Source organism: Abramis brama (genome assembly GCF_963993115.1).
Source record: "Abramis brama genome assembly, chromosome: 20".
Lineage (NCBI taxonomy): Eukaryota > Metazoa > Chordata > Actinopteri > Cypriniformes > Leuciscidae > Abramis > Abramis brama.
This window is the reverse complement of record NC_139982.1, coordinates 19,807,340-19,828,908: the sequence shown is the minus strand read 5'-3', so window position 1 is coordinate 19,828,908 and position 21,569 is coordinate 19,807,340. Positions and strand designations below refer to the sequence as shown.

General features: G+C 39.7%; 2 protein-coding genes across 3 annotated transcripts; both read right to left on the bottom strand.

Moving 5' to 3' along the window:
* Nucleotides 1–403: 403 nt before the first annotated feature.
* brd1b (bromodomain containing 1b) lies at nt 404–14,805 on the bottom strand. 2 transcript variants are annotated; one of them, XM_084094127.1, is made up of 13 exons: nt 14,448–14,805; nt 10,624–11,988; nt 9,856–10,012; nt 9,640–9,771; nt 9,355–9,483; nt 8,579–8,891; nt 8,211–8,471; nt 6,446–6,922; nt 6,236–6,365; nt 5,627–5,757; nt 3,692–3,801; nt 3,190–3,344; nt 404–1,849 (listed from the first exon to the last, which is right to left on the bottom strand). In XM_084094127.1, the coding sequence occupies exons 2-13, from the start codon at nt 11,967–11,969 to the stop codon at nt 1,681–1,683; spliced, it is 3,510 nt and encodes a 1,169-aa protein (XP_083950253.1). In that variant the 5' UTR covers nt 11,970–11,988; nt 14,448–14,805; the 3' UTR covers nt 404–1,680. The 2 variants fall into 2 exon arrangements, with proteins under 2 accessions (XP_083950253.1, XP_083950254.1); XM_084094128.1 differs by lacking the exon at nt 3,692–3,801.
* A 1,496-nt stretch (nt 14,806–16,301) lies between these two features.
* Nucleotides 16,302–20,277, bottom strand: pim3 (Pim-3 proto-oncogene, serine/threonine kinase). The gene is made up of 6 exons (XM_084095904.1): nt 19,880–20,277; nt 19,508–19,617; nt 19,365–19,415; nt 18,918–19,281; nt 17,621–17,797; nt 16,302–17,535 (listed from the first exon to the last, which is right to left on the bottom strand). Exons 1-6 carry the CDS (start codon nt 19,965–19,967, stop codon nt 17,366–17,368), a joined length of 960 nt encoding a protein of 319 aa, XP_083952030.1. The 5' UTR covers nt 19,968–20,277; the 3' UTR covers nt 16,302–17,365.
* Between the last annotated feature and the right edge of the window lie 1,292 nt (nt 20,278–21,569).

Sequence of the window (21,569 nt, the reverse complement as noted above, 5' to 3'; positions counted from 1 at the left end):
ATTACGGTGTATGGAGTGTAGATGTGAAAAAAAAGTATTTGAGTAATTTTAAATAGTTCAACATAAGGCAGCATATATATATATATATATAGTGTGTGTAAAGGACCAAAAACAATGTACTAAAATTCTCTAATGAAACTGAATATAAAACTAATATTTTATACTAAAGTAACACCACTTTTCAGTTAAAAAATACAAAAACATTTTTAAAGTTCTTAAATTAATAAAAGAATTGAAGAAAAATAATGGTTTCATTTCAAAATATACTATTATTTATACATTTGGGCCCCAAAGCTTAGTAGTCAACAAAATAGACAATTTCAAAACAGAACATTACAGCTGATGTTACCTTTAGTAATGTTAAGAAATCAACCATAACCATAAAAAAGACAAACGCAGCACAATTTGTAATTTTTTTTGTTTATTTTCAGTGTACTTAAAAAATACTGGATCTCGCCAGCACTCACTATCATTGGCTATAATGTGATCCTCCCAGAGAAAAGAAACAAGAGTACCGGTCAATACAAGACATTCATAAAAAAAAAAGAAAAGAAAAAAAAAAAAGTGTTTTTAACCCAGAATGCTACCCAGAATCCATACTGGAGAGAGACACAGTTAAACAGTCACAACAGATGGTTATGATTAAAACACCCACACACAAAGCAAAAATAGGCAAACACAGCTTCCACCAAAATATGCCTACTCCAAATATAAAGTTTTGCATACTTTTCTTTGTCCTAATACAACACCTTTGTACAGGCACATCTTTATTCAGACCTACAATACAGTTCCCGAGAGCACAGTAAAATAAAAAGCAACAAATTGGGGGATTTTTTTTTTTCTTCATACTACCTGCCTGAAACATTCATACAAACTAATATGAAAAAGGGAATAAACATTCCAAAAAAAAAACTGGGCAGCAAAATTTTTGGTTTTGCATGAGTGATGCACTTCTGGCTTTCATCGCTACTGTTGTTTCCTCTTCTCCGAATTTTTTTTTTTAACCACTCTAAAGTATTACATGTATATAATTTCTTAGCTTTATATAAATATTTACAAACATCACTTAGTTGTGTCCCATAAGAATATTTTTATATAAAAAAGTAGATAACATGTTAATGCCAAGGAGGAGAAGCTTGCATTGACATTACAATAACTTAACCGTTAAAAAAAAGAAAAAGAAAAACAACAAAAGTTTGATACAGTAAGTGCGTCAGCCCCTTCCAAAAGTCTCTAGTATGGAAAAATCAAGGCTTTGCACGTGATGTAGCACCAGATGGGTTCGCACCTCAGCGCGGTTGAGAAATTACCTTGGAGTAGAAATCTTCCAGGAGGTCGTGTGCGGTACAAACCAAAAAAAAACAACAATAAATTAGTGTTGGATAATTTAGGATGACGTTATTTACAGCCAGAGTTAAACACAAGGTGTATCGTGGATGGTGATGGAAGTGTAAAGGAAAGTTGATGGCAGTGTGAGAGTTCACAGCAGTCTTGCAGCACATTACAGGAGAGTGAAGGCGCTCTCACATTCATAGGTTGAGAAACTCGCCGGCTCCTAACAGAATTGGGAGGGAGGGGCTCGGTAAACACGGCCAGTCGGATACGGGAGCGTAGCGTCGGGTAAACGTGGGGCTTGATGAGACCCTCCAATATCCCCCCGCCCCCCCCCCTGAACTGGGGTTAATCTCCAGCGCCTAAGTCCTGGACAAGGCTCAAGTGGTTCATGGCACGGTTGAAGGCGCTTTGCACAGCTTTACGGATGCCTGACGTTCTGCCCTCCAACATTTTGCTTTTGTCTAAGGTCTCGTCGATTCCGAATGGTACCATCTTGGATTTAGGAAGCCATTGCCTGATGGAGATTAAAGAGTACAGAGTTATTTTAAAAAGACAGCAGAAGCAGAACTTTTAAACGTAACACTGTGTCCCAACCAGTCCATTCTCTGTCCACACTGAAACTGACACCCAACACAATACTACAGAAACAGACGGTTGGATGAGAAAGGTGTTTTAAAACGTTTCAATGACGCATACTCCTAAACATGATGATTCCTTGTGATAAAACCCCCATATTAACACAAAGGTAATTGTATATTTTCATGTATTAAGACCCTTTTAAAAGGTACAATATGTAAGATTTCTGTAATAAAATAATCAAAAAACACTTACATTACATTATCCCAAAAGTTCCCAAGGATTTGTAAATCCAGAGAAATTCCAGTTTTAAATAATGGCTCGTCCCTTGTCATTGTCACATATTAATGACGTAATATCCGCGCTGTCCTAGGTTTCCGTTAGTAGACATAATGTATATACATCTATGATACAATATCTCGCACGCCGCTGTTGTGTCGTTCAGTCATCATGGTTCACGAATATTGATCGGCGAGTACAGAAAATCCCCAAAAACGTAAACGTAGATCAACTGAGGCAAGCAGGCTTTGGGACAAACAGAAAAATAAAACATGGATCGATATCGGCTGGGCGTTTTCGAGATGGAGAGAGCTTTGCGACAAACATGGGACTTGATCTGTCGACAGAGACTTTGCTCTCGCATGTGTTTTAGTAGACAAGTAAGCCAGTATTATTTATTGTACACATACAGTTATATTGCACTTTGTTTGAACTTCAGTAATGCTTATCAAGTCTGGTGAAATGGCAGTAAAATTACAGAAGGCTATGTGTTGCACAAAAATATTTAGCCATTACTTGCAAATACTGTGGGTTCGTTCAAATGTACTTTTAGTACGATTGTTTTAAACGTGTAAAACTGCGCAGCATTAACCAACCAAATCATTTGACAAATAGTCACATATTAGTAACAGGCTAATATAGCATTACATTTCACGTTCCTTGCAGCCAATTACGATGGCATAAAATAGTGTGATCAAACGTAAAGGTAATATAAAAACTAATTTGTTAATTACCGGTATATGCGCTGTGTGAAAGTGGAATGAAGATTTCCAGTATTTTGAATGGTCTGTTACCGGTAAAAAGCTAGAACGCTGTTGCTTGTGTGAACAGCACATTTTTGAATTTACCGATATATATAAAAATGTAGATACTATGTTAAGTTTGACTGCCCTAAAAATACATCCCATCCTGCCAGGACAGCTTAAAAACCTCTGGTGTTAGACATTGTTAACACATTTCGCTTTATTTGAACGCTTCTCTCAAAGAAAGACTTCTCACCAGTTGCGTCTGCTGTCGAAGAAGCGGACGAGGAAGAGTTTCTCCTTGGACCTGTACTGCATCAGCTCTCCGACCCTGAGCACGTCCCGTGGAGGGATGGGAATGTACTCGTCGTTGAGATGGCAACCCGCCCGAGGCATCTGAGGATCTATGATCTACAGGTGGGCAGAGAGGCCATCAAAAACAGTAATCTTTGAACGTGCATCTCGAAAGTCCTGGTAACCTGGTAACTGGAGTGTGCCTGTGACCGCTAATGTATAAACTGTTGGAAATGGAAATGGTTGCCACCAAACACAGGAACGCACACACACATGTACACGCTCACTCACATACACCAAAAAAAAAAAAAAAAAAAAAAAGTACGCACATGCATATCCTGGTTGTATCACCTGGCAATAATGTTATGGTTGACTGTTGGCCACTGAGGAGGCAGATGCATGAAATAATGAAGAGGAAGAGAAGGAGAACCAGTCTCTGACGGCATGCATACATGCACACTCACCAAGGCAGGATAGGAAGGATATCCACTAAGTTTGGCCCAAACTAGTTTAAGGGGCTCCAGATTTAGTGGTGTAGTGTTAGCAGGCATCCAAATATTGCTGCTGTCAATCTCTATGAAAGTAGGAATAATGGAAAGTTATGAGGGGTTCACCTTAAAAAAAAAATGGCGCAGAACACCTCAAGAGCCACGGCAGTATTTAGCCAATCAGCAGCAGTGGATCATTTCTTTAACGGAAGCATGCCGAGCCAATAACCAGACACCATTATGCTTCTAATGCCACTTCCAAAAACAAATTGATTTGTATATTTTTAATTCAAAACAAAATTTGAAAAAAATGTGCTGAAAATGGTTTTGGTGTGGTCTGGAAAGGTCAAACATGTCACGTGACTAATGAGCCCACTCAGACTCTGACATGCTTGCGGGTCAGAATGCAGAAGTAAGCCTTCTATTTCTGAGAAAGCACGGGGCAGGCCAAAAGATTTCACTCAGCATATCGATGGTAAGCAGTCAAGAAATACTGTTTGGGGTGAAATAATCTTTAAAGGGTTGGTTCATCAAAAAATACAAATTCCGTCATCCTTTACACACCCTAAGTAGTTCAAAAAGTTCCCACATACTTTGCTTGAACACAAAAAGACAAGTTTTTTTTTCTTTCTGCTTTTTTCTATGCAAGAACAGGGACTTTCAAGCTACAAAAACGGGATAAAAGCCGTCCACATGACCTCTTAAATCACATAATAGATTTGCATAAAGAACATGCTGACTTTAAGTCTCCATTTACTTCTTCCCCTATGCCATAGCAGTCAAGCCTCATTTGCTTTGTATATATATATATATATATATATAATTATGTGACACAAAACAAGGTACTTGGTCAAATCTGAATATGCAGAAATGCAAACAGTGTTTCAGAGCTACTATTTTAAATGAATAGCTACATGAATATATTTTTGATAAATGTTAAGGCTGGTTCACACCAAGTATGATAACTACTAGTAGATTTGAATAAACATTTTAATCAGGGATGTCACAATATACCGGTATTTACTTTAACTGTGATATATATTAAATTAAATACTGATATCGTGTTAATGCTACACATACGATGATCTCGTAAATAAAACAGTGCGAGTAACTCTCTGGTAACACAAAATAAACAAGTTAAAGATGAATCTGACCTTACTTTTCAAAATTAGAAATATATAGAATACATATATTGTGATACTAATATTATCAATTCATGTTTCTTCACCACTGTAATCGTGTAGAGAAAATCTGAATTCATGACAGCCCTAATTTTAATTCTAAGAAAATAGTGAATTTAGAAACCACCCGACTTTAAAGAGCTTGAAAATTTAAAGCGGCAAACGACAAAACTGCAGAGTGCGCTTAAAATTAATTCAAATTGTGTGAAAAAGTTATTGTGTGTTGGTGTGAATGCTAATATAATCATCATAATATCGTGAGCTTGTGATCACTATACAGTTTCACTGTATGGAAAAGAAAGAAGCAAATAATCAACATTTCACGTGTTTTAGAGAGAAAAGAATGATTTGGAAAGACATGAGGGTGAGTAAATGATGACAGGATTTTCGTTTTCAGATGAGCCGTCCCATCAAGCGCCATGTTAAAGAGCAAAAGTAAGCAGCAACTACCCAGAGGGACAGGATAAGCCGTGATGATTATTAAAACATGAGGGTTTCAACATGCAGACACTACGGCAGTAGGCAGAGGTCTTTATTGTGTTAGACAAAGCCATGAAGAGCAGGTCAGTGGCAAAAGCAAGCAAGAGGAAGAACAGCGAGCTTCCCCAGAGCTGACGGGACACCAATGCAGCTGCCAGAACTGGGTCTGACCCATTTCTCAGAACTGAAGGATGGGGCTGGTGTACAATCCCACATACCCATTCATGCCTGCAAAAAGCTGGATGCTCACCTGCTGCCAGCTTGTTGGCTTTGGAAATGTTCCCTGGTTCCACGCAATTGACCAGCTCTTTTTTATCATCCGTCGTATTTCGTCTCGTCATCGCCAGCTTCCCTTTCCCGCTCTTTGTGTGACTGACATCGCTAACAGAGATGGGGGAAAAAAAGGCGTTCAAAGAGGATCTATTATGCTATAATTTTCTTCTGGGAATGAACACGTCACAAAAATTCTTATTTAAATAATTCCCACCCAAGGATTATGAAAAAAAAAGGGCTGAGGCCTGGTTGAGTTGCATTAGTACTGCATAGAAACTCGTGGTTATGGTAAGCGTTGTGACATTTCCCAAACACGCTTAGAGGTTTACCAATCACAACACACTGCTCCTGCCGACCAATAGGAACCCATTGCACTTTTCGAAAAAAGGGGGCTTCATAGAGACCAGAACGTTACTGAAAGACTGAGAAGAGAGGTGCTGCAGTAATGTAAAATGTGAAAAAGAATGAAAACCGAAAACAAAAACTAAATCAAGACTTTGTAAAAGGGCATAATATGGCCTTTCTTATTTATTACGACATTGTAGAGCAAGCATTTAGAAATTGTATTTCATGTACTCGTTCCCACCTTGTGTTTTCCTGTATGCTCCCGCTTCCGCTGGAAGAGATGCTGGACTCTGAAGCACAGCGGCGGCGAGGCTCTGGCGTTCGATTCACAGGAAGCCCTTTCTTTGGCTCCGAAAAGCCATTAGACAAGCCTGCAGATACAAAACATTGTTTAAAACACACCCAGGCAATGGTACAGTGTTTCTCGAGATTAAAAGTGTAAGCTGTTTACCAGTATCCAAGCGTTTGATCGGACACTCTTCCTCGTTGTCATCCTGACTGTCTCCACTCGCACTGCGCGTCCGTTTTCTGCGCTGGAGAAGGGTTTCGAGCCGAGGGATTACCACTGAAAGGAACGTCTTAGTGCCCAGCTGAGGGCAGTCAATTGAGGATTCACTTGTGTTCGACGGCTTCTGTGGACTCTTCGACTTTCGGAACAGCACAGCCGTTCGCCGGTTGACCACATTCGCTGGTTCAGTTAGAGTGGAGGTAGCGACCATAACGTTATTTTCAGAGGGCAGAATGTCAGGGGAGAGACCGTTAAGAAGTGAGGTAGAGAACGTCTCCCTGTCAAATTTGACCTTTTTCGGGCACTTTTCAGGGCTTGGCTCCATGGGTTTCAGTGTCGGAGGTTCACAGGGACTGTCTGAGTTTTTCAGGAGTGGCACAGAGTCTGAAGGCTCAAGTTTTGGAGGTAATGACTTGTCACCTGTAATGATAGATCAAATATTTAGTACAAACCCATTTTGAAGAGTAACAGTTTTTAAAGGAGGCTAAAATGGCTTTTAACCAGCTATAAAGGAAGGTAATTAAAATCATATGCCTTCAAAGTAACGTTTTAATTTAAACAGAGAAATTACCAAAACATTGTAATTAAAAAAGTTCAAATTATTATGCTATTATTATATAACGTGTAAATTAAAAGCATACAATTTTTCTTTCCTTTTTTAACACCATGCCAGCTTCTACGACTATATTCAAGGCGAGAGCCAGGTTTAGTTATTCAAAAATAAAACTAAAGGTGTTTAAGATTCATTTTTTTCTAAAAATCTTAAGACTAAACTTGGGTTTACTTGGTTAAAACCTTTTCAAAAGTATCATCAGAATAAACATTTCTCAAAGGGGTAGAAGTAGTATTACAGTCCAGCAAAATATGTTTAATGGACAGTGGAATCTGACAAGATTACACTTTGGTAAATTATCTTCTAATAGTAAAAATTTGTGCAAGTCTCGATGGTCCTATCTGACATCATGTGTAAATTACTTGATCCCATCGTTTATTAAAAGAGAATATATGTTTTGTCCCAACAACAAGATTTATTTCATGTAACTTCTTGTTTAGGAACTGACATGATTTTGAATCAGTTATTTAAAAAAATCCTGTTGTGAAGAAATCTCAATGACCTTCAATCCCACTAATAGAGCATTTTCCTCTGCAGTGAAAACTGAACTTTGGTCAGGGATGCGTATACCCTGAAGCGGTTCATTTGTTGCAAAAGCTGCTGCCACTTGATTTCCAGATCTAGATCCATCTGTGTATATTGGGGTATGTTGTGTGAACATTGCTCTTATGTCCAAAAATTGCTGGTGATAATCAGTCGGATGAGTTTTTGATTTCTTGCTAAATCCATTTGGGACTTTTTGAGATCCCATGGCAGAATGCTACAAAAATGTGCCTGTTCCAAAATATTTAAATCCACTTTCAGATTCTCCAGATGGATTTTAATGCGTAGACCAAATGGAAGGATGTAACTTGGTTTTCTTTCATATATTATTGAATGCTGACTAGGCTGGATTTTAAATGCATAAATTAAACATACATACATACATACCACACATACACACACACATTCATATATATAGTGTTAAAAAAAATAACGATAATGTGTTATAAAAAAAAACATTTGGACCGCACAGTATATATTGGTCAAATTATGTGAAGTGGTTTTACTACATTTAAAAAAAAAAAAAAATGACGTGATTCAATAGGAGTGCACCTTCTTCCTCAGTAGCTTGTGGTACAAAAAGAGGCGCTTTTTCCTCTTCTTTGGGATTATTCTGCTCCAATGAAGGGGGCTCCTTTTTGGGACCCATTTCCATTCGCACATCACTGATGGTCTTTTTGAGCAACTTGAGCCGTTTGCTCCTGGAAGGACATGACTTCATGGCACTGGTTAAATCCAGCATTTCCAACAGCTTTTTCAACTGTTCCTCCTTAGACATGTGCGCACGATTGCCTGGATTTAACAGTCGGTCAACTGGTACAAAAACAGAATAAAATCTATAATAGTTCACCAATAACACAAACTCTGCAACTTGCAATTTTAAGTAGTCTAATATAGAAATGTAACAGGTAGGGAATTACCATCATCCCAGGTAAATGATGGAGGTGCCTCTATCTTAGGAGGCTCAGCGAGGTGCATTCCACTGGCGAAGTCAAAACCTATCCGATCTGTGTCCCGCCGTGTCTTCCTGAGGATCGCTCCACCGTGATCTCGCAAACGCACAGCAGCACGGTAGAAAAAGGTGTCCTTGGCGTTGTACTTCATGCAGTTGTTGATAATGAGGTTGAAGTCATCCTCAAACTCATCCAGGCTCTTATATCCATGGTCCTCAATGCGTTGTCTCATTGTAGAGAAGTCCATGGGGTGTTTGATGTGGTCTAGATAATCAGGAACCTGAACACAAGAGGGAAATCAAACATAGAACAAACCTACTAGCTTTATGTACACTCAAAGAATCTGGAGACACCTGCTCATTCAAAATGTTCCCAAATTTTAGAATGACAGTAAAACCATCAAAACTAATATAGCACAAATTAAGAAAAATTCAATCAAAACTATCATAAGGGTTTTTAATACTTTGATGCAAAAGAGCCCAAAATATTATGACAACAAATATTTTAAAGCCTGAAATATTGTTCTGTGTTTTTATGGTGCAAGGAAGAAAAGTCAAACCCTACATAACATTTTGTTTTTCATAAAACAATATGCACTATATATTTAATTTCCAAAAACTATAAAGCAAAATTAAACTTGTCTGTTTTATGCAATTGTCTCACACCAGGAATCTTCATATCCTCAATTTAGAGTTTGAGAAGGTCAACATGACTCTTAGCCCACAGGAATGAGACAGCCTTACCTCTTTGACATTGACAGGCTGGGAAAATATTTTAGCCTGGTCTCTCTCCTGCAGCTGATCCAGCACTGCTCGCAGCAGGACAGGAAACGGAGTGAGTTGCATCTCCAAAACCGATTGCTGCAACTTCATCTGTAGAAAACAGACCAAAACATGGCGAAAATTACATTAACTTTGTCAAGAACATCAGGAATCTCAAAAGTACCAGTACTTTGATATTATAAATTATAAAGAAATATTTCTTTCTCTTCCACCTGGCATCACAAGAACTGAGAACGATAATTGTACCTCCTCTCTCTTTAGCTTCTCTCTCTTGCGGATGAGCTCCAGCAGTAAGCGAGCGCGCTCCAGGTCATGCCGTAAACGGTGCCAGTCCTTTAACTGCTCCGTCAGAGCTTGACGGTCCTCGTCTTTTGATGCCTGTCATTCAAAAACAAATCCTCTTTCATAATTCATATGCATATGATCTGGGCTGTCAATCACTCCTGTCCGAGAGAGTCTCACCTGTTCTGGTTCTTTTTGCGGCTGTATGGCAGTCTGCAGGCGCCTTATTAGCGGGACGCCATTCCTCGACTGCCTCTTGAGCATCCAGTAACTGAGAACCCGTTCCACAAACACTTTCTTCTTCTGGACAGAAACTTGATTGAGGATTGTGTTGAAACTATAAGGAAGGAGATCCACAAGTCAAACGCAAGGAAATCACACAGAATCAAAACTATGGCTGCATGATATATTGACATAAAATCAATTTCACAATATGGCTTAGTGCAACTGAGAAATCATGCAGACTGCGATTAAATTAAATATATATATATATTTAAATATATATATATATATATATATATATATGCTACCGGCTCCAGAGTGGCACTGCTCATCCACACAAATGCAAAGTGCCGAGTTTCAATCATTAATATACTTTTTATTTTACAGTTAACATATTTCTTATTTGTTTAAGATGTTATTTAATAATCACAATAAAAATCACACATTTTTATTTTATACCAAATTGTCTTGAGGAGTAAAAAAAAAAAAAATTCTAGCTTTTTAAATGATTTTTATTTTTGCACTCCCTGACAAAAATCACCCCTCTCATTCTAGAATCCATCTGGTGAACGTTACTGTATTTCTTCATATAGTAATATATTTTGCAGAAAAAGTCACATCACAATATTAGTTTTTACAATATCGTGCAGAGCCCCATTCATAACCATTCAAAACAAAGATTCAGCGAATCTTTCCATAAAAACATTTCGTCAAATGCACACCTACCTTTTAGGCGTAATGCTAGGCCCAGAAACCGTCGGAACCACTGCAACTGCCTCAGATTCCGGCTTTTTGTTCTTCTTCTTCTGGCATCCTTTCGCTCTCTCCCTGTGAGCGGCCTTCTGACATAAACCGTTCTTGGGTTTGGAGTCCTCGTATATAGTAAGAGGTCTCCTCACGCAACCGTTTGGGGTATGAGAGCAGCAGTACACCGTTTTCTTCACAGAGAACGTAGTGGCTCCTGATTCAGTGACCTCTTTGATGGGCTCCATCTTCATGTAGAGACCGGCTTTCTGAGCGCAGCTCACGTGGAAAGCAGTGTAACAGTTGGCTTTGCTGCACTGAATGCAGGCACCCACTCCTTTCTTCTTACACAGGTAACAGGTGAGTTTCCAGCGAGCTGGAGGAATGTTTGCCACGCCATCAATTGGTTCGATGAAAACCGTATTGGTGAAACCGACTTCCGGGACCCAGATGGCACAGACCACGTGCCCCCATCGATCGTCGTCTGTTCTCTTAAGCGCGCCACCTTTATTCGGACAGAATATGCACTCTGCGAGCTGGGAAGGAGAATTTAAGCAGTGGCGGCAAAGCCAGCGGCCCTCTGGGATATGGGGGACACCGTAACACTCCTGATGCACGGCGAGATTGCACATGTCGCAGAATAGAATTGCGTTACTGTTCTGGCACTCACCGTCCATGCAAATGCAGCAAACGGCGTCCTCGTCGATAAGTGGCTGCGGATCTCCTTGGCCCTGGCTCTCGAAGAAAGACTCCTTCTCGAAACGGTCCATGAGGAACTCAAAGAGGTTCTGAGAGACCTGGCTGTAGCCGTCGCTCTTCCTCTTCTCGTTGATCAGCTCAAGCCAGGCGTAGTCTTCCTCGTCCATGTCGTATTCCACCTCTTCATCGAGCTCGTCTAGCGTCTTTTCCACGTAGGTGAAGTATGCAGACGGCCTTCGCGGCACCGCTGGGAGGTTGTACTCAACCATTCGGATCTTTGGCTCCGGGAGCCTGCCCTGAGCTGGCGGACCCTGCACAGTCGTCAAAGCGACGCCCTTCTTCTGCTGGTTGTTTTTGAGCCGCACAGAGCGCACAAGGACCTGTTGTGGCTTCTCTGTGTTCTCCTTGTTGCTGGTGCATTCGCTGATCTCCTGAGCTAAAGGGTCATCGCTGTCGATGACATCCAGTTTGTCATAAATGCTGAGCCGGTGAACGCGGCCGTCGATCTCGAGCTCGACCATGCGCTGAGCCTCTGCGTATGTCAAGGTCTCGCGGTTGCGTGAGGGTTTGATGGGCGAGGGAGGCCTCTGCGGGGTGGCAACACGATTATGTCGAACCTTCTTCCTCATTTTGAATGCCTCAGAGGAACTGAAGTACAAGAAAAGCACACATCAACTTTTAACTGTTTCAAGCCACAATTTGTACCCTCCACAGTTTCATTTCATTTTGAATAAAAAAAGTTGCCCATCAATGTCCAATTCTAGATTGAATTACAAACATGCATGCTATAAAACCAATCCAACACTGCAACTACACAGTAAAGACCTGTTCACACCAAGAACAATAACTACAAAGATAATAAGCATTTTAGCATCCAGAAAAATTGACAATCAGCTGGAAAAATATTGTTCTGAAAGTAATTGTGACAATATCGCTCCTCTGAGTTGTTATTGTTAAGGCCTGTTCACACTAAGGGCGCTAAATTAACTAAGTCCACACTACAACTATAATGATAATAACAGAGGGATGGTATCATTGGCATCACTTTCAGAACAATTTTTTTCAGCTGATAATGAATAATAACAGTATTTACAGCCAATCAGAATCCACCGACTTTAAGGAGCTTGAGCAATTAAAACCAGAAGACCGCGTATAATAAAACATTATCTTGCGTAGGTTTTTTACAAAAAGAGTACATACTTTTATGGCATAGTATAGAAGGTGAATTGAGACGAAGCACAAGTGTGTTACACAAGTCCTGAAAAGTGAAGTCAAAACGTTTCGATCGCCCCCAGGTGGTTAGAGAGAAACTAAATCAAATTACACTTCAAATAAATTTTTTCCAAAGATGGTTTCTATCATTTTAGATCGTTTTTATCCAGCTGATGCAAGTTCAAATGTTACTTTTTTAAAATAAGTTTATTTTTAGTTATTTGATGCTATGATAACGGGAGTGTGACGTCCATGATTGACAGCTTCTCTGAGCGAAGTAGTCACTGAGGCACCAACAGACTTTTTTGGGGATTTTCGGGAGGAGATTGGAACTATAACTTTAATTTCTACATTTCCATAACTTTCACAATGACATAATGAGTTGTTCTGCAGCAAACTGTACTAACCGATTCTAACCGAGTGTGGGTGGGCCTTGATACTGCGGCTCCACTTCACGCTCACTACTGAGCAGACTCGGGTAACGAATCAGTACAAGATGTCAGCGCCATTGGGACACTGGTGGCTTCGCTTTTCTACAACGGAAGAGAGTAAAGGTGCGTTGTTCATCTTTTTGTACAGTCTATGTTATAGACGTGTTGTCGATTTCTCTATTCTCATAATGAATATTAAAACTTTATAGTTAGTCACATGCTTGGCGTGAACAGGCCTTAATGCTGCCTTCACGTGCTATCGGTATTATCATAAATACGAGTTTCCTAGTGGGAAATTGGACATGAAAACCCTCTCAAGTCATATTACTACTGGGAAACCGAGTTCCCGAGTTGGGCTGCCATAAACTTTCAACATGGCAGAGGGGAGAATGATTGCTGCAACAGCTAATGTTACAAGTTGAAGTAGCCTAGTGCATATTTACATAATTACCATTTGAAGCATATTGTCTTTTATGCACAGCAAAAATTGCATGTATTCGCCGGAAAGTCCAGAATAGTCAGCAAGCTGACTATCTAGATAGCGCAGCGAATGTTTATATTGTTGTCAAAGAATTCAACTTTTAAAAGGCGTCCACGTCCTCGTAATTACAGTTTGTAAGATGGAATTTTCTGAGAGCGCCCAAATGTTACCTGTACCACGTGACTTATGTACAACCTGAACGTTACAAATTATTTATGTGTTGATAGTATTGCCGTAGAAACAGTCCGAGCGAGGACGTGAACATTTCCGAATAGAAGGTCACGTGTTGTCATCTCGAGACTTATGAACGCAGCATTGAGCGACGAGCCCAAAATCAGGACTTCAGAAGTGGGAAGTAGGAAATTTCCGATAGCAAGTGAAGGCAGCATTACTGTAGGTATATATCCTATCCGGTATCCATGGCAACTTAAACCCAAGTTTGAAACCGTTGGCATAGAAACAGAAAACGCTTGCGTTTGTGTTGTCAATATGTGCATTTCGCCATCTGACATTATAAATAATACATGTAAAAACGATATTAATGATACAGCAGCATTTAACGTAACTGCCAATTTGAGACTTAATTTACTATTTTATTCAAATCCACACCTGACTTTTAAGCTCTGCAATCTGATACATTAACCTGTTTAATTAAGACATTGGCGTGTAACAACAGATAACAGCCTCGATTTGCATCCAGGCTTTTGTTAGTTTGAAGGGGGCAGGGCAGAACAAGGCCAAACACACTGGACTGGAAAGGAAACACACTCGTCTCGAACTGAGCAGCAAGGACACACACGGTATCCGGCGGCCTGCTGGCGGTTGTGCTAGTGAGCTAATGCTGTTTGGAGAGAACCACCGACATTACTGCAAACATGGCGTCAAACAAAACAAAACAGGCGCTGTAAAATATGAATACACACGCATGTTTCAGGCAGCAAATGTATAAATAAACCCAAAGGGACCTTGCGGTTTGTTCTTACCTTCGCCGTCGACGTTAAAGGAAGCTTTAAAGGCAGTACGGCCGAGCTAAAAGCAGCAGCGGTGTGGCCTACTGAGCAGCAGTAGGTGTAATCCGTGCACGAGCCGCGCTACCGTCCACCAGCCGCTTCTCCGTTGTATTCCGATGGTAATATGAGGTATCCGTAACGGTCTGCCGGATCCAAATATTAGCATTTAAAAGCCGGAGTTACATGCTTAAGATAACAGCAGCTCGACCATGCTAACGCGCCTGTTTTCGGTCGTTATTGGGCTGGCCGTATGGACACTATGCTAGCAGGCTAGCTCGCCTCTCTTCCCCCCACAACAATGCGGCTGCAGCTCTCCATCGCCTTACGCACTGCGTCATCGCGCACGGCTCCGTACGCATAGCGTCATTACGTTCATTGTCAAAACAAGGAAGTGGACACTAGGCAGCGCCCCGCCGCTTGTCTTCTTTTAGATTAAATGCACAATAAATAGTGTGTTCTTCTGTGTTATTCAAATTGTTCGTTTATTCAGTTTAATTCACTTTAGACTGTACATTGCAAAAGAAATACCAAAATTAAATGCCCGTTTACAGAATATACTCGCCTATAGCTGCCTTTTATGTGTCTGTACCAAAATAGCGCAGCCATTATTGTTGCTTATGAATAAATGCATGTGTGTGTGTGTGTGTGTGTGTACTTTTTTCTTTTCTTGCGGTATGCTCAGCTCTAAAATATAGGTTACTATATGGCCAAAAGTATGTGGACATTCTAGTCGAACTCTTTTCAATTAATGAATCGGTGATTGAATAATATCTGAATAAATTATTTATTAGTGGTTTTGTCCGGGTTCTAAGGATTTATATGGGAAATAAAATGGATCTACGCTAATCACAAATCATGGGAAAGTCACTTTCCCACAAAAAGTGTGGGAAAATTCTGACCTGAAATTTGTTTCGCTACTAGTGTAAATTGCTTGATTTATTGAAATAGGCCTATCTATCAGGTGTCAACTTATTATCAGGTTTATCATTATGATTATGGCCTTATATGTTAATGTAAATCTTAGGCTAAAGTTGATTAGTTATCTTGAGTAAACTACTCCAGTCACAATACAGGCACCATAACAAAAGGCAGGTCTTATATCGTTCCAGATTATATGACGATTTAAGGTTTATATGGCCTATATACTGTAATGGGCATTACGTGTCAAATTCATTTAGTAACTAGTAGTCTATATTTGATACCTTAAGTAGGTAGCTAACTAAACTTGAGGTGATTCTACATCTGAATCATTACATAACAATTAATCATTAAAATCTTATTTAGCTTTTTGACAGTAATGCTTTAACGCCAATGTGTCATCATTGTATTTGCATGCTCTGTTGACTAACGTGGGTAATATTAACTATTCATCAGGATTTCTGGGAGGGGTGAGTCAGAGGGGTGAGTCAAGTTCGAAATATGGGAATGGACTGAACTGAATTGTAAAACGATTTGACTATATATTATTTTACTATATATTATTATTATTTTACTGAATGGTGTTGTAAGCTGTTACATTTTTTTTTATTCATTTCACTCCAAGGTTAAATTTAACATCTTAAACCTCTAGGGGGCAGAATTTTCACATACGGTTTAACTCAATCTTCTGTGGTGGGAAATAGAACACTTACGCCAGCCAGAATATATACATATATAATTATAAATCAGGTTACTTTTTTCGACAAACAGGTAACTCAATACTTTTCAATTTACAACAAAATATCTGTAATGCAAGTTACTTTGTTTTCCCATTTATTGACTGACTGAGAAATCAGAAAAAGTTCAGAGGCGTTATTATCTATTTTAAAAGCAGACACACCAAACATGTTACATATGAAAGGAATTTATTGTGTCCAATATAAAAAATAAATGTTTCACCAGTTAAAAAAAAAAAAAAAAAAAATCCACACTGTCACAGTGGCAGGACTAAAACACAATTTTACTTCCACTTCACATGGAGAAAAAACTGATTCTAAATTTTACACTACATCAGAAAATGGCATCACTAAACATCTCAATCTTATATTTGTATCAGTATTAGATAGCTTTAGCGTGTCTATGATCCTTTAGGTTAAACTAAAGATAAGCCCAGGGAACCCTTACATTTTAAATTTTACTTTTTGCAGATGGTATAAAATGAATAAATAAATAAATAGCCACTGAATGTGGAATGTTTGTATTGCATGAATAAATAAGATACATGGAAGTTAATGTACATAAATACAATACAAATTCTTGTATTTAAAAATAAAAAAAGTTCAAAAAATTGAAATAAGGAAAAGATAAGCGAGTCCATGAATATTGCATTGATTGTGCACATCACTCAAAGTCTCTGCCAAGCAAAGTCTAAAAAGTGACGTCAAAAGATGTAGTGGAAGACATTCAGAAAACAACAACAGAAGGGAAAACCATCTAAATAGTGTATATGAATGGCAGAGCAGCAGAGAGATAGTGTTAAGAGAGTAGTAAGTGTGTACTTCAAGTATTCGACCACTAGAGGGCAAGGGAGACCCACCACATAACTAGATACAGTCTTTGAAGGTTCCCATGAATCCAGGGGAGTTCCCCTAAAATCCATGAAAATCCACCTGGCGTCTGTCGTGACTTGAATCCCATAAAAGCAGCTTTCCAAAAAAGGCACCGAAAACTAAAAAGATAGTCTAAAAGGAAAATAATGTCCAAGCTCTATAAGAGCAACCAGTAAGATCAAAGGATCACAAGCATCGCTGCTCTCGCAATCCCTACTACGGGTAACAACTCACCCTTAGCAAGAAAAAAAAAAAAGGAAAAAAAGACATTTATGTAACATAAATCAAAGTCCTGGCAACCAACAGACTGGGAACAAGGGCAAAAAGGTCTCAGAGTCCGTGCACTCGGTGTCCCCGCATCCGTCAAAGGCTTTCTTTGCCCGATTCTGTGCTGATAGAGTGAAGTGTGATGTCGACGCTTTCTGCTTTCGGGCTTTCCTCCGTCCGCATCCACTGATGCTCAAAGATCTGCTCCAAAGTGGGCCGATCTGATGGTCTCAAGCAGAGGCACCATTTGATGAGCTGCTGGCACACTGATGGACAGAAAAAAGCAGCAAGGTCAATAATCTCATCTACAAAAGGGTTTAAAACTGAAAGATCAGACTGTTCAGAACGTACCCGGAGAGATTCTTCTCCTGAAAAAGAGCCGTCCTCTCAGGATCTCCTCGTCGTGCTCAAACGGGATGTCGCCGCACACCATGTCGTACAGTAGGACGCCAAGGGACCACACGGTTGCCGAGCGTCCGTGGTACCTGTGGTAACGAATCCACTCGGGGGGGCTGTACACTCGCGTGCCTACGAAAACAAAACATTTGGTTTTCAATCCTGTGTGGAGGGAGATTTCTGGCTCATTTCATAATCACCCTTTTTGGCATAAAAAGCACCGATTTTGATTACACTGCAGCACTATATAATGAGCCGCTCTAGTCAGCTGACTCTAGCAAAGGGGGCGCCAGCGGTCTGGCGTTTGCACAAATGCTCCTCCCTCCTCCAGTCTCGCTGTGAGCCCGGAGAACAGCTCGTTCCAAAAATACAAGCAAGCTGAAACAGGAGGGGGATCTAAAAAGGACGCTTTCAGGTACAAACAATCACAAGCTATGGCAACTCCCCGTGCTTTCAGCATGAGTCACTTCCCCCAACAAAAGCACCTTCACTAGGGGTTGGTGTGACAGGCCCCCAAAGACCAGGAGTCTCCTGGATACCAAACAAAAACAGGGATCCGTGAAGGGATCACGTGGTCCCGCAACTCAGGTTTCACAACAAACAGATGCTATGCAGTAACAGCTGATCCCACTAACTTATCTCAGATTCATAATTTTAACCTATATTAAATTACTTTAAAGTGCAAACAAAATAGTTTAAATAAATTATTCCTTCAAGCAACATTAAAACAAATGTACAGATATTAAGGTTATAAATCAACAAAACATAGACATATCTATCCATTCATCCCTCTCTTGATACACAAACATCTATACATGTTATTTTTCTACATAAACGTTCTCAGAGTTGTAATAAGATTAAAAGTGGAAGGTCATCATTCTGTTTTAAGTCTTTCACTTTTCAATAAAAAAATTTTAGGGGCAAAAATAAATAAAAAAAGATAGTTTGCTGGTCTTAGTAGGTCTAAGATAATCTGAACAGGTTTAAGATGTTCTTTCAGCCTAGCAAAGACAATTTTTAGGTGCCTAAAACATAAGGCTGGGAGATCAGATAAAAACAAATCTTTTTTTTCCCAACAGGGGGCGAAACACTCAAAGTACTTATCTTTAAATCTAATGCTGACTATTAAGTGAAATCATCATCATCATCATCATCATCATCATCATTATTATTATTATTAATAAGGATTTGACACTGCATTTTGTTAAGCGTGACAGGTGCAAAGAAGGATGGGTGAGAGTCAAGGACGCACCATCAAAGTCTGTGTAGACGGTGTCCTTGAGGATGGCCCCGGAGCCGAAGTCAATGAGCTTCAGATCTCCCGTGCGTAAATCCACCAGGAGGTTCTCGTCTTTGATATCGCGGTGAACCACCCCGCAGCTGTAGCAGTGCCGAACCGCCTCCAAAACCTGCCTGAAGAAGCCCCGGGCGGTGTCCTCATCCAGCGCGCCCTTCTCCGTGATGTAGTCGAATAAATCCTTCACCATCTCCGGCCTCTCCATTATAATCAACCAGCCGTCGGGTCTCTCATACCAATCTATGAGTTTAATAACCCCCTGAAACGTACTTCCCACTTTCTTCAACAAAACGATCTCGAGTGGAACCAGCGACCCATTCTGGAATATAAATACGCGTGGATTAGAAACAACCTAGTTAATAATAGTAAAAACCAAAATAAATCAAATGCTAGTTTACTTACAATCGTAGCCCATTCGGTCACTCTCTCCTTAGAAACGTGTTTTATCGCAACCTAGAGACAAAAATAGAAAACGCACATATGAATGCGTGACTGTGGCGCCAAACGCGGCCATGTGCTGCCACCAAAACAAAGCCAACGCGTACCGGCAATGAGTCTGAGATCCGAGTACCGGCGTACACCGTCCCAAACCCGCCGCTTCCCAGCACCGAACCCACATGATACACCTTCTCAAACGGCTCTCTTTCGGTCTTGGCTGTAAATGAGAGTGAGAAAATAGCGTTAATGTAACAATGTGATTTCAACTGCGTGTGTATAACGCACGGTTGGCAACAAAATGGCTCCATACTCGGGTCACGGACAGGCGCGTGCCGATTAAGCAGCTAGAAACGGCGCGCGTGGAAAATTAGGAGCAAATAACTGATTAATGACCAGCAATTTAAGTCAAAATGAAAAAAAAAAAAAAATTATATATATATATATATAGCCTATTGTTATGACATGAGACCGTCACCTACCTGCTTGAAGTTGAATTTTCACCGGTAAGTGGTCGATGTTGGTTGTGTTGCAAATATGGGAAAAAGATCCAAACTTGGAAAGTAACATTTTTCGTTGTCTTCTTAAAACGATTCTTAGTCCTTAGGATGCGTAACCGTGCTTGGGACCGGGAAACACCGGCTCTCCGTCCTTCACAGTAAACACCGAATTCCCTACAAAAAAATGTATTTAGTAGTGGGACTCCGCTCGAAAAATCCCACAAATGCTCGCAAAACGATTCCGACTCCTTTTCTGCAAAGGTGTCAAACTCCGGTAATTATTCACAAATGTCCCCGCGCACCCATAGTGAGAGAGAACTGCACACGTTTGCGCTTTTGAGTCTGGTCGGCGCGCGCTCAGTTGATGTGTGTCTGTGTGTGAGAGCGAGCGGGGAGACCGTATTAACTCTTCATTCTCGTGTTTGGGCGCTGGACGTGCTGCACAGATCCTTCCGCCACGGATAGACTCAATACGCTCAAATTAAAAACAAACACATTCATCAAAATTCTTTAGGGTTTCCAAAAGGGAAAAGAATACTAAGTGGCAAAATCGAAAAAGATACTATTTATGTATGACAATTCATCAGCAGTAAATGAATAGTGTGCTGGTAAATAGTGCGCAACGCGCATGGATACCTCGTCTGAGAGCTTTGCGCTTGGGCTATATAAAAAGACCAACCACGTTGCACAGTTTATATAATTGCACAGTGACTAATTGGAGTAATATTGCTGGGTTGTGCTTATGAAATAATAATAATAATGTTTAATAGTCTGATAATGATGTGTGTTAGCAACAAACAACCTTTTATAAATAATAATTAGAACAATAATGAATCTTCACTGTAATTTTTTTTTTAATCAATACGTTATGACGTTTTTACATTGCTTTAACTCATCAAAATAACTTATTCAAGTTAATCAAAATAAACAATTTTCAACTTTTTTTTACAAGTTATACAAGATTCAACTAATTTTTAAGTCAGTTTAATGTGAGTTGTTGAAATGACTAAAATATCCAAGTTGATTGTACTTAAATTGAAGGCAGCAACTTTTTTACAGTGATCTATCTATCTATCTATCCATCCATCCATCCATCCATCAATCCTTGTCTTGTGAAGCCCTGAGTGTATGTTAATAGTGATGATTGGGACACTTTTAATGCATCTCAATGGCAAAAAGTGTCCCAATCAATCTGAATTCACATATACTGTATATCCCTGTTAATTCTATTTGTATATAGCACACTTGTACATGTGTCTGTTTTATCTTTATTTATTTATTTTACTATATGTGTATACTGTTGTTGTCTCAATGCAAAGTCATATTCAGCTGTACATTATAGCTATAAGCATCTGGGGTCATTGAAAACCACAAACTTGTCATATTTATCAAATATTTTTAGTTCTTTTATTCATAATAAGTGATCATGTAGGCTAACTGCATCGTGTAAGATCATAAAGTAGCATTCAATGGATACAGAGGGTAAGATATATGAGGGTCTATATAAAATAATCAGTTAGATCCTTATATCAAGCATATGACTGAAGCTTTTCAGATTTATTTTCTGGGATTATCTCTTTGTCCAGATCAATCCTCATCATCCCGCTCATCTAAGGAGGTAATTTAGAAAGAGGCTGATGGAACTACGCAGACAGGATGTCTCAAAGACAGG